This window comes from Mytilus galloprovincialis, chromosome 4 (genome assembly GCF_965363235.1).
Source record: "Mytilus galloprovincialis chromosome 4, xbMytGall1.hap1.1, whole genome shotgun sequence".
In the NCBI taxonomy this organism is placed as follows: Eukaryota; Metazoa; Mollusca; class Bivalvia; order Mytilida; family Mytilidae; genus Mytilus; species Mytilus galloprovincialis.
This window is the reverse complement of record NC_134841.1, coordinates 94,114,548-94,127,322: the sequence shown is the minus strand read 5'-3', so window position 1 is coordinate 94,127,322 and position 12,775 is coordinate 94,114,548. Positions and strand designations below refer to the sequence as shown.

Below are 12,775 nucleotides of genomic sequence, written 5' to 3'. Positions count from 1 at the left end.
AGTATAAAAAGTCAAGTATGATAATAATGTTCAATACAACTTGATAAAATGTGATGAAAAAAATAAACATGATGACATGATCAGTTTTTTTATATTATTGATACAGCTAGGTTGATTTCAATAAATGATCTGTTATTTTGTATTTGAAAGAATTAACATTTGTAATATTTCTTAATATAAGGCTACAGTGTTGTGTTATTACATACAATAACGTGATGCTGATATTCTAGTGTTGCTTAATAGAGAAAGCAAAAGTATTGCATTACTATATCATGATCTCCCAATTTAGTAAAAGGAATTTGAAAATTATGTATCTATGATTGTAACCAGATGTTTCTATACATACCAGCAGAGCTGATAGTCTGGGGTAGCCTGTGATGACAGCCATGGCATGGCAGAAGCTATACAATATCCAGCACTTTCTAGTTGACATGTTGTTGGTTTGGTGATGTTCATAACAGGATTGTGACAGACAGGATTTGTCATTTTCAAACCTTCTATAATACCATAATATACCATTCTATGGTCTTCTGAGCATTGGTCAATCTTATCTTTCAAAGTGGCATTAAGGTTGTCCATTATTCTGTAAATAAAATAAAACAATAACTATAAACATTTATCCTATTTTCCTTTGATAAACATGTAGTTGTTTTTATGAAGTTGTATACATTTCAATAAAATTTGCTGTTTTTATGGGTGAAAAAAAAGGTATTTATTGTTTTGCATTTAAAATAACTCAATCTTACTGGAATGTGAACTTTCATCCTTTCCATTTACATGTTATATTTACAGATGTTATTTAGATTTTTCACTTTCAGAACCATTTGGTATATATAGCAGCTATAATGTTTAATTGGTGAAAGAAGCTGTAGTGTCCTGAGAAAAACACAGACTTTTAGCAGGAAAACTGAAAATCCTAGTCAATTAAGATTGGAGGTGACTGCACCTACCATGTGCATGGTTCAAACTGACAACCTGAGTGTTAAAAGGCAAGGAATATAAAGTAGATGAACTACTTAGACCACTTGGCCACAAAGGCCTTAAGTAGTACCTTAGGATAGTTGATTACATCAGTCATACTATATACTTACAAACACATTATAGCATAGGTATCCTTAGTCTTGAATGGTCCGGAGAGAGCGTAAGAAGCAACATTAGACAAATAAGCAGCAATGTACCATGTGTCACACTGGTCACCTTCTGTAATATAAAAACAGATGTGGTTGAATAAATTGTAATTCTAATTATAAAATGGCCATTGAAGAAACATTTGATTTTATTCTGTTACCTCAATGATTCTGTACAAACAGTATTACATAAGGGTAAAGAAGAAGAATTAAGTTATAAAAATAATGTATTGAAGAGCAAGGTTATTAGGAGGAAATAGAAGGAAAATACCAATTGCCTCATTCCTTTACATAAATTCCTACCTTTCTGAAGATGTCCAAGGAGTTCTGTCCACTGACCATCAGAAATCATGGACATATCCATCTCTGTTGAATTTTCATTGTAACCAAGAGTTCCCATAATAGTCTTGCTAATGTCTACCATTTTATCCATATAGTTATGGCATACTCCTTCCATGTACCCAGCAAACTGGTCCCTCATAGACATGGCAAACATCATGGGAACAGTTTGACCTTCAGATTTACTCAGACATTTTACAAATTGATGAAGACTTTCACAATAAATAGCATCAAACATGGATGGGAATGCCATGGCAACTGTTGTTTGTGTCTCAAACTGTAAAGCACACATAGTAATCTCTCCTGTGTCGTCCTGAATACCCATTCTGTAAATATTACATTACATTGATTGTTGTTTGCCTAACACCACCTTAGCATATAATACACAAGAGTGAATGTTTAATAGAAGTTCATTAAATATTATTACTTGTAAAATTTCTACCAGATATGATGATTTTAAACCTCTTAAATAACATAACATGCACACTCAGGAATCAGGAACAAGAATAACCAAAGTTGCTGTGGCATTACAAGAGATCAAAGAGAGAAACTAAAACTAAGAAATCAAAATTTTCTGACTTCTGTTTGTTTTTCTGTCTAAGTTCCATTATTAAAAGTAACACACTTTATCATAGTTACAGGAGTATTTTTCAAAATATTAAAGGATGACTGATTCTTAATTGAATATCACAAGTATTCTTTCATTTAAATTTATTTCAATACTTGTCAGGAACCTTTTTTTCCTTGAAAAAGCTTTAAAAAGTTTCAAAAACACAAATGCTTTCAATCAACTAATTTCACAACCTGTAGCTAAAGCCATTTTATGGTCTGATATTTTCAAACAATCGAAATAATATCTGACTATGCCTACCTTTTGTCAGTCAATTCTTTGAATAGTGTCTTAGATTTCATGTATATATTACTGCTCATATTACTTAATGGTCCCATTGCACCAGTAACATTCAATCGTAAAGTCAACAGTTTATAGAACATACTGGACACAGCCATATCACTGGTTGGTTCATCCACCTTCATAATCATTGACCTTGTCATTACTAAGGCTGCCATTCTAGCCATGGCATGATCTACACGTGTTGCCCTGCTTGTCATCAGTACTTCAGTTACTGAATGGTTTCCACAACCCATTAGGTATTCTGTTACTGCGAAGTGTATAGAGTTGTAGACTGGTAAATTTTGCATGTGAGAGCAGCCCGTTGTCAGATCAGAGATACAGTTCACCATTGTTTTTCTTTTATTATCATCTTCTAAAGCACTATATTGGAAAAAAAGAAAGTTGATTAAAACAATACAAAACAATATTAGTAACATATAATTGCTCAATTCTAAGTTTTTTTTAACTCTTTTGGATAGTTGTCTTAATGACGCTCATATCACATCTCCATATTTCATAAAAGTACCATAAAAATATAAAACCTTATAAAGAAATATTCCTATTTGTTGACTAACTTACAAGAAATATAAATGGCATTAGCTTTAGGAAAAGTAGTCCCACACAAATGTGCAGCATGGAAAACAACGTTAAAAAAATCCAGTAAAAGTCACAAAATTATTGGTTTTACTTCAATCAAACCAAATTCAGGATTTTAATGTAAGATGGTCTATTTTTCAAGGTTTCTAATTGAAAATTAACCGTTAAGCTATTATACACTAAACGAAAACACATATTTCTAAATTCTTTAATATGAGTTAGTAACAAAACCAAAGATGCAGAAACATTTGTCAAACAAACATATATCCTTATCACACAGACAACTAAATAGAATGTATGTATGTGACACATTTAACTCACACCTAAAAAGTGTATTACTAACCTGCACCCATCATCTGTCAGTGGTTGAATACACATGGTATACACAAGCGCTGGCTGACATACAGAGGGTTTCTTCAGCTCGGGGTAACAAATATCTAAATTCATCTGTAGAATTGGACAATGGCTAATAGCATAGCCAACCTTGTCTTTGAAAGCATTGAAGACTTCAGTCACATCATCAGTGGGTTTACATCCGGCTGTGGCCTCACCCATACATACCAACAATTCTGTCATTTTCCTGTCAACAGAATTATACATTATGTAAAGAAGAAAAATAAATCCAAAATAAAATGTGTTGGAAATATGTTAAAAAACAAATGCTTCATAGATCTTCATAGTGTTGGTACAGGGCTCAAGTTTCTCATTCATATTTTCTTCTAGTTTGTTAACCAGACGAGTCTTAGTTGTTAAAGTTACATGTTATCAATCATATGTTTACTTAAATAAAAATATAGACTTTTTATTGAACCTTCATTATTTCTATCATTTTCTATCTAAAATAAATAAAAAATAGTATCAGTTTGAAAGATTCATGTTTTTAAATCTTAGACTATCCTATTGTTTTGTAAAATAATGTAAAAGTCAATTTCAAATACATACATCCAAAAGTGAGGTTTTGGAAAGTATTTTACAAATGACCTTTTTGACCTTGACTTACCAGCATAGATTTGTGTTTTCCATGTCGGTCATCATGTCCTTCACATGACCCATGACCTTGTATTTAGTAAAACATTGTAGTGCAGCAGTTTTATTACAAACAGTAGAGGTCACGTTCTCACAGAAGATCTTTCTGCTTGGCATCACTCCTGGACAATAGTCTGGCCCTATAGTCTGCATAATGGACTTAATTCCTTTAAAGGCAGCTGCTTTTTCATAGTCTGAACACTTTTTGTGTTCTACAGCCTTGTCTAACATATGGAAAGTATCATTCAGTTGGCTGGAAAACAAATATATAAAATATTTTTACCGTTTCAAGAAATAATTCTAATGTTAAATTGTTTTAGTAACAGACCAGTAAAGATCAAATTGAAAATCATGTTTTTCTTATAACTTTGACCCAGAATTAACTGTGCATTTTTTATCCCGTTAATTTCAGAATACATGCCTTTTAAATTTAAAAATAGATGTTTTGTAATAAAAAAAAATTTCTTTATAATATATATGAGATATATTATGTTTTTAAAAAAACCCAGAACAATTGACAACATTTAGGTTTAATTTAGATAACTGACCTACAAACAATGTTGTGAACAGAAGTTTTATCAGCTTTATTTTAGGTAAAGATTGAAGATTTTGAAGACTGACCTGCAAACACTCTTTAATTGCAGTCTGGATTAATTTTGGTATAGATATTATTACTGACCTAATAGCACCTTTAAATTAGAAGTCAAGATTAATTTTGGTAAAGATATTATTACTGACCTGCAAACACCCATACGATCTGCAGCAGGGTCCATTACAGTCATGCCTAATCCTATAATACTTCTACTTCCACACTCGTATCCTGCTTTATCTCCTGAGCATTGGCTCTCATACAGTCCATGTTTAAGCATGGGAACCAGATCTGCCATCATACGGGTATTTGACATACTACATGTTGATGTGTGTTTCTCAATGCAGGCAAACTTTGAATACATCATTCTGTAAGAAAAAGTAATCAGTCATGGGTACCAGTTGAAGTTGTAAAATGTGAATCATTTAACAACTTGTCAAACTAAGATTCTCAATACAGATTAATCATTAAGATCATCCATTTGAATAAAAAGATTTAATAAGTTTTGATTTTCTCATTAATCTTATAATTGGAAATATGAATCATCTTCCTATGAAGAACACAACAACAGAATGACATATTTCTGATTTAAATATTTTGTCTTAAAAGACAGCTTAACCAAATATATCCAACATAATATTGAATGATGCACTACTGATGTCACTGATTTACAGTATTTTTTCCTTGAACATGACAACTTAACATAACAAGAAACAGCAGTAATGCCAAGAGCATCAAATGTCAATACAATTCTTACCTCTCATCCAGTGGACCTTCAGCAGCAATAATAGGCACCATTCCTGCTAGACACATCAAAGCAGCCATAGGCTTGCAATTCATGTCTTTTTCTAAAAAATGTAAAAATATTTCATTCTTTATCTATGAATATGGAAGTCAAACAAGAGAAATTTGTATATTTCAAAGTTTGTGCAATGTACATTTTTATAGACTCTTTTATTTTGTAATGTTTATGATGACTTGGGTCTGTGGTTGCAAAATTATATATTATAAAATACACTACTATTTTATGCAAATGCTATAAAATAAAATTGAGAATCCAAATAGGGAATGTGTCAAAAAGACAACAACCCAATCAAAGAGCAGAAATCAGCCAAAGGCCACCAATGGGTTTCCAATACAACAAGAAAATCCCTCAGCCTGAGCTTCAGATGGCCCCTAAATGAAAATATGTACTAGTTCAGTGATAGTATAACTATTCTCTGTTAAGAATTTGTTGTCAGATTACCAGTCATTTCTACATCTTACATATTCCTTCACAACTTATAAATGAACGCTTGCAATAAAGTGTTAAGACTTATTTAGCTTGAAGACCTTATGGGTTTCTCTTGGTCTATTTTGCTGTGTTTAAATAGTGTTGGGTTGGTGTATTTCGTTTCACTATACACTTACCTTCTTCAACCATGTATTTGTGTTTATTACACATAGATCCCTGACAGAATTTCCAATCTTCTCCAAATGTATTACCATACAATGGGTACATACAGCCCTTGTGGAGTGTGTCGTCCTTCAGTAAAGTGAAACATCCCTGAAAACAAATGACATAATAAATAGAAAATAAGAACAAAATTTATAAAAAAAAACTAACTATTACAATTAATGTCATTGCTTTTTGGTTGATTTTCTTATGTATCAGTTTTTAAACAAGCTATGTTTGTTAATTTAACAATCATATCTTGCGGTTTCATTACTATTTGTGGAGACATTTTGTTCATAATGATCATACGGGCTTTTAGTCAACGATAAAGGAAAAGACGATCACTTAAAACCTTAAAATTACAAACATCATACCTGCTTTTTCCGCCTTAAAAATAAAGACCTATACAATTGTACTAGAAAAATCTAAACATTTTTTTACCTCTTGTTTCTCAATGTCCTAACTGTCCAGCCTAATAATTCTTGACATTTTGTTTGTTGCATTCTAAAATGACCTACCTGTCCAGCTTCACACATCTTGACCCCTTGTTTGTTACATTCCATATTATCTTTAACACCTTTGCACTCATAACATTTTTGACCTGTAAAAAAAATTGTTAATTATGTTAGCCCTTTGTGATCTTCAGATATTCTTCAATGTGCAAGAGTAGATTTTTTCTTAATAATGTTTGTACTAGTGACTCTTAAATTAATGCTTTCAATGATAGAAAAAATTAAAACCCTGTTACTGCCTGTCTATATAAATTCCATGTTTAATAAATCACGAGGCTCCCTTTTTGGGGTGAGCAAAATAATAATCATAAATCCCTTACAAACCTGGAAACACTTAATTAACAGATAAAGAGATAAATCAGAATGTATTTTGTTTTTGTTTTGTCAGCCTTTCTTTGTTAAAATCACAATTAGGACAATAAATCTTTACAGAGACACCTATGACTTACCCATACAAACTTCTGTAGCAACAGCAGCCAGAGCCTGGAGAGTGGCATTCATCAGGAACCTTTTATCCTTGGGTAAGAGTGGTAAATGAGACATAGCACATTGGGCTACCTCCATCATATCAGCACAGGTTGTCAATTTCTTCACCTTCATCATCATCATTAATCCTTCCAAGTTTTGTGAGTTATTTGGCTCCATGTAAATGTCCATCAAGCCCATTGCTGCTTTTGTTAATTCCTTCTGTGACCTTTCCTTCATATTTTCGACTAGACCTTTGTTTAAGTAGTCCCAACGGTTGAAGTATTCCATCTCCTCTTCTTTCATCACCATAGCGTTTATCTGGTCCATCATTTCACCAATTTTCATGTACGCCAGGGTGTGATAAGCAGAGGACACGATTTCATGCCCGTTACCCATTCCTACGATGATCTTAATTACCTCATTCATCACCTCAACAACAGAGATATTCATTTTCTTCATAGTTTTGTCGTCATACCTTTCATGGATTTCTTTAATAATGTGTGCGGATTGATCTATTAAGTCTTGCATGCTTTGATCTTTATTCAAATTCAGCATCATTATTCTCATCATTTTGATCATTTGTTCATCCTTTTCAATGACATCATCGTTCATCATGGCATATTTAACCATCTGTAACAAGCCATCCATTAAAGATCCTTCCATCTTACCCATGTCCATCATCATGTCGTCTTTCTTGTCTTTGTCGCCCATCAATTCAGCATAACTACAATTGTTCTTGTTCATCTCCATCATTTTATGAAGTAATGTTATGGTTTTCAGATATTCCTCGCTGACATTGACCTGGTTCTTCTTCATCATCCAACCAGACATGTCAATGGTCTTATTATACATTTTGGCGACCTCTAACATTGTATGCATAGCACCAGTTTTGTGGATGTTAGCATCTAGCAGTACCAATGATCCTAGGTTCCATACCATTGAGGTGAAGCATGCTTGGCCGGGGAGAGTCATACACATTGACCCCAGCATACCAAGTGATGGTTTCAAGGATTCATGGACTTTAAATATGACTTCTTCTGGACATTTCTCTACTTTCTCCATAATACATTCAGCAGCAATTTCAATGTAGCTAAAAGAAAAAAGTAATGGAAGTTTTACAGCATGTTAAATTACCTTTCGATACTCGAAATAAGTATGTTGCTTTTCCAATGTATAATATAGATATTTTGTGTGTTGGTGCTCATTTTCTTTTGTTTCATAAAATTTAAATTTTGTGAACTTCATAAAATATTGAACTGAAAATTATTGATGTGTCCAAGATTTGGCAATATACTAGTATGCAGATTTTTTTCTCAGTAAATATTGCAATAAACAAGAACAACAATATTTTTTCCTTCCCCTCCCCCCTTTTTCTCCCCTCTTTACCAGTTTAACAACGATGATAGTTCTTACCTACAAAGTTGTACTGTAGAAGTGGTGGGTAATTGTAAGGATGCCATTATCTTACTATGGAGGGGTGTGATACAAGATGGCAGTTCCTTGGCTTTACATTCTGTCTTTACTTCACATGACTCCTTGACAACAGTGGGACACATATTACCCACATGTCCCATTACCTCATGGAACCTCATATGCAGATGTGATGTGGTCATGTGATCACAGCCCTGTGATGTCATCATAGCACACCTTACAGCCAGAGAAAATTTCCTAAAAAATCATATTTAGATACCAAGTTGTAAAATTTTATGTTGATGTGTTTATTCTATTAACAATCATTTCCATAATAATTTGGCCTATGAAAATTAATGTATTTACATCTTACTATTTGTGAATTTATTGTAATATTTTCCTTTATAATAATTGCGTTTAAATAAATTCTTTAAAATAAGAACACAAGAACTGCATTAAAAGATAAAGCAAATATATTATAACAATGTCTTTCCTCCATGCATCTTACAATGAATAAAAAGTTAATATTTTCTAATGAATCCTTACAATATGTTTTTTCTTCATAGTTTTTATTTGACCGTTATTTTAAAAAGAACTAACAATTAAATGTCTGTAATGTTAAATGACAAAAACTTATTTTGTAAAGTTTAACAGAAAGGCCAATTCATAAGTATTGATTTAATTCCAATACTTACAAACAAATTCTATGTTTAGTAGCCCATGGGGACATCAGTTCCTCTTCTACTGCTCTTGCACATTCAAGGGCCATAGATGGACTACAGTGACCTTGACCTTCCAATGAACCTTCCTTAATACAATCCATATCATTGGTTGACATTTGACTGATTTTCTTAATCATCTCCATCAGATCAGCTGATTCAGAGTTCATCATTTCAAATGGATTGTCAGCTGCTCGTATAAAGTTCACTATCTGACGAATTTTGTTCATCTTAGAGAATATTTCATCAACCTCAGATTGACGTTTCTGCTTCATTTCGTCTGAGCTCATTTCTTTTTCCATGGACATTTCCATTGCATTTCTTCTCTCTACTTCCATATCGTTGTCCATCTTTTGGTCTCCTCCAAGGTAATTGGCCCACCAATTATAGGTCTGACAAGATTTTCTGAATAGAACCATCATTCTGTCTACACTGTAATGGACCATCATCTTAGTTGTGTCGTCACATGGTTCTACATGTGGTTGAATACATTCCTGTAAATGTTTGCTGTTCGGTCTGGAAATGGAGAAACAATAAATGATTCATTATGTTTGTTGATTATTGGCCTGATGTAAAATTCTTGTCAAATATCTCTCGTAAAAGATAAATTGCAGACACACCTTCTCTCGTAAAAGATAAATTGCAGACACACCTTCTCTCGTAAAAGATAAATTGCAGACACACCTTCCATGAGATATACAGACATAAACAGACATAAAATTCATTAAAATCTAAACTATTTGCCTTTTGTAAATGCTTAGAAATAAAATAGAGCACAAAATTCCTAAAAAAATGATATTTAAACAGTAAGACTGTATCTTTTGCCAGAGTTTATATTCTTGTAAAGCGTGTTTTGAAGTGTTCAGATATTTAGTACATCAAATATCATAGATTGATTAGCCTTAAAGACTCTTAAGACAACTCACCTACAAATTTTAGGGGCATACATATCAAAGTGAGCCAAGGCAGACATCAGACACTCATTAGCCATGTAGATATTACACATTGGTTTGTCCATATCATCTCTTCTCTCCATATTATCTTCATCATCATCGTCATCATCGTCATCATCCTCTTCTTCGCTACTTTCACCTGAATCCTCTTCTTCGCTACTTTCACCTGAATCATCTTCATCGCTTTCATCTGAATCATCTTCACCACTTTCATCATCATCTTCATTCATTCTGTCCTCGTTACTTTCATCATCATTCATCATATTATTCCTTTCCATGTCCATATCTTTTTTGTCTGATTCATCTGTAATAAATACATATTCCATTCTCAATCTTATAAATAGAAAAGTTTATTACTTTGTACAGCAATGGCTATACAAAGTTTATTAATTTGTACAGCAATGACTATACAAGTTCTGTGGTTGATAATAAAAAAAAAAAAATTCTGGTTTTGTAATTATTTGGATTATATTTTTGATCAATATTGTAGAATAAACTAAAAAGGAAAGTAACAGAATTTTTAACAGGATTGTTTCGAGGACAAAAATAGTTTTGAAAGGGGGAAGTGTAACATACCCATTCTGTTTTCTCCCATCAACATGATCTCTACAAGTTTACTGTACATTTCTCTGGCCTTGTCCTTGGGAGTTTCGTCTGTCATGTTTAGTCTGCATTTATCTCCAATCATCTGGAGATTGAGACTAAATACTGATACCAGTTGTGACTTCAGAACAGGGGAACAGGCTTGTATATTGTCTTCAACACACTCATGCAACATCTGCACATCCCTAAAATATCAAAATCAATGTCCATGACAGTTTTAAAATACGCTACTTTTTGTTCAATAATAATTAATCATGACTGAATGCTTGGAGACTACTTCGAGAATAATATATCATAGGAAACTGTCGAATCATACAGAGCAGTATTTCTTTCAAAAGCAGTTTTGCAATATTAAATTAAGTAAAAAGAAATGCACTTTTTTTTAAATTGTAATCATAAAATCTTTTGTTTCTTTGATCATATGATGAGTTCCTAGTACATTGTTAATGACCACTATCATCAATCTACTCTTTGATCATATGATGAGTTCCTAGTACATTGTTAATGACCACTATCATCAATCTACTCTTTGATCATATGATGAGTTCCTAGTACATTGTTAATGACCACTATCATCAATCTACTCTTTGATCATATGATGAGTTCCTAGTACATTGTTAATGACCACTATCATCAATCTTTGATATCTAACACCATCTTACCTGCAGAACATGTCTTTGTTTTCCATCAACACTGGACCTGCTAAATTTTTAACGGTCAGCAGTTTAACACAATTCATTGCTGTGTCTACCTTACACTCAGGTGATTCTGAAAGTAATAAAGTATTGGTTCATATATTCTGGAGTTAGCTGTTTTCCTATTTTTCAATACATGTACATGTATACAATGTGAATATTTTTTTACTTATTCTTCTGTTTGTTGCTTATCTATTTTTCTTTCTAAGACAAATAAAGATGTATCCAAAACTTGACGATGTTGGATAGTTTGTAGAATATATTTTTCTTGAGTCATTTAGAATAAAGACTAAATAATTGCTTTTCATGCACATTCTATAAGCCAATGTCCAGTCAATATTTTTTCTAAATGAAATGCCATAACATGATGGGTGCCACTAGTGAAGCAGGATCTGCCTCCCCTTCTGGAGCTACTCAAGTTTCTGGTGACTTTGTGTTCCTCAGTCTTTATTTTTCTATATTGTATACTGTTGTTTGCAACCTTTTGTTTTTTTTGGTTTTTTTTACCATGGCCTTGACAGTTTTTTTTAACCATGGCCTTGACAGTTTTTTTACCATGGCCTTGACAGTTTTATTACCATGGCCTTGACAGTTTTTTTTACCATGGCCTTGACAGTTTTTTTACCATGGCCTTGACAGTTTTATTACCATGGCTTTGACAGTTTTTTTTTACCATGGCCTTGACAGTTTTTTTTACCATGGCCTTGACAGTTTTTTCAACTAAGTTTGAATGTCCCTTTGGTATCCTTTATCTCTCTTCTACAATTCTTAATAATAATCATTACTGCAAAGGGGTCAATTGTTTACCTCTACAATGCATCTAAATCTGAGGAAAATCTATATATTTAACTAAATTATTAAATTCAAAGTTTTTCGATACTTATACATCTTTGGTTTTCAAATGTTTGGCTTGGAGAGTTCCTGATGAAGTTAAATCCAGAAAAGCACTTGGACGCATGAAATTATTTAACATGTTTTTTTCAATTCATGTTGCCATGACAACCAAAGTACACTTACCTGCAGGTAAACCTGTTAACTCCACCATCATGCTGACATCTGTTAAAAAAGAAGGTAAAAAGAAATTAAAAAGTTATATATAATGAAAATTTTTTTTTGTATTTTAAGCATTTTCTAGCCAACATATAAGTGCCATTTATTATCTTGAATTTCTCACTTTGTTGCTGTATTCATATAAGTGAAAATCTCATACTTTTAGTAGACAATTTATAAACACATGACTTTTCTTCCTTCAAAGTGCCATAAATAGTTTGTAAACAGTATATAATCTATTACTAGACAAAACCAATTTCTGAGTTATTAGAATGGAAACACATTGTAGCAAATCTTAATGAAAATATATAAACATGGAAAGTTATGAGTAAATTTTCCATCTTAAGTTATTGATCTTTA

At 32.4% G+C, this 12,775-nt stretch overlaps 1 protein-coding gene across 2 annotated transcripts in view; it reads right to left on the bottom strand.

The window, feature by feature from the left end:
- Positions 1 to 12,775, bottom strand: part of LOC143073431 (uncharacterized) — a 100,350-nt gene that overhangs the window by 24,998 nt on the left and 62,577 nt on the right. For both annotated transcript variants that reach the window (XM_076248976.1, XM_076248978.1), the window contains exons 56-72: positions 12,383 to 12,421; positions 11,333 to 11,438; positions 10,644 to 10,855; positions 10,041 to 10,371; positions 9,091 to 9,630; positions 8,399 to 8,653; positions 6,967 to 8,075; positions 6,524 to 6,606; positions 5,981 to 6,116; positions 5,328 to 5,418; positions 4,720 to 4,938; positions 3,956 to 4,234; positions 3,299 to 3,535; positions 2,338 to 2,739; positions 1,431 to 1,792; positions 1,092 to 1,200; positions 347 to 583 (exon numbers count right to left, since the gene is read on the bottom strand). In XM_076248976.1, the coding sequence (XP_076105091.1) occupies positions 347 to 583; positions 1,092 to 1,200; positions 1,431 to 1,792; positions 2,338 to 2,739; positions 3,299 to 3,535; positions 3,956 to 4,234; positions 4,720 to 4,938; positions 5,328 to 5,418; positions 5,981 to 6,116; positions 6,524 to 6,606; positions 6,967 to 8,075; positions 8,399 to 8,653; positions 9,091 to 9,630; positions 10,041 to 10,371; positions 10,644 to 10,855; positions 11,333 to 11,438; positions 12,383 to 12,421 (4,747 nt within the window). The remainder of the gene's footprint in view (positions 1 to 346; positions 584 to 1,091; positions 1,201 to 1,430; positions 1,793 to 2,337; positions 2,740 to 3,298; positions 3,536 to 3,955; positions 4,235 to 4,719; positions 4,939 to 5,327; positions 5,419 to 5,980; positions 6,117 to 6,523; positions 6,607 to 6,966; positions 8,076 to 8,398; positions 8,654 to 9,090; positions 9,631 to 10,040; positions 10,372 to 10,643; positions 10,856 to 11,332; positions 11,439 to 12,382; positions 12,422 to 12,775) is intronic.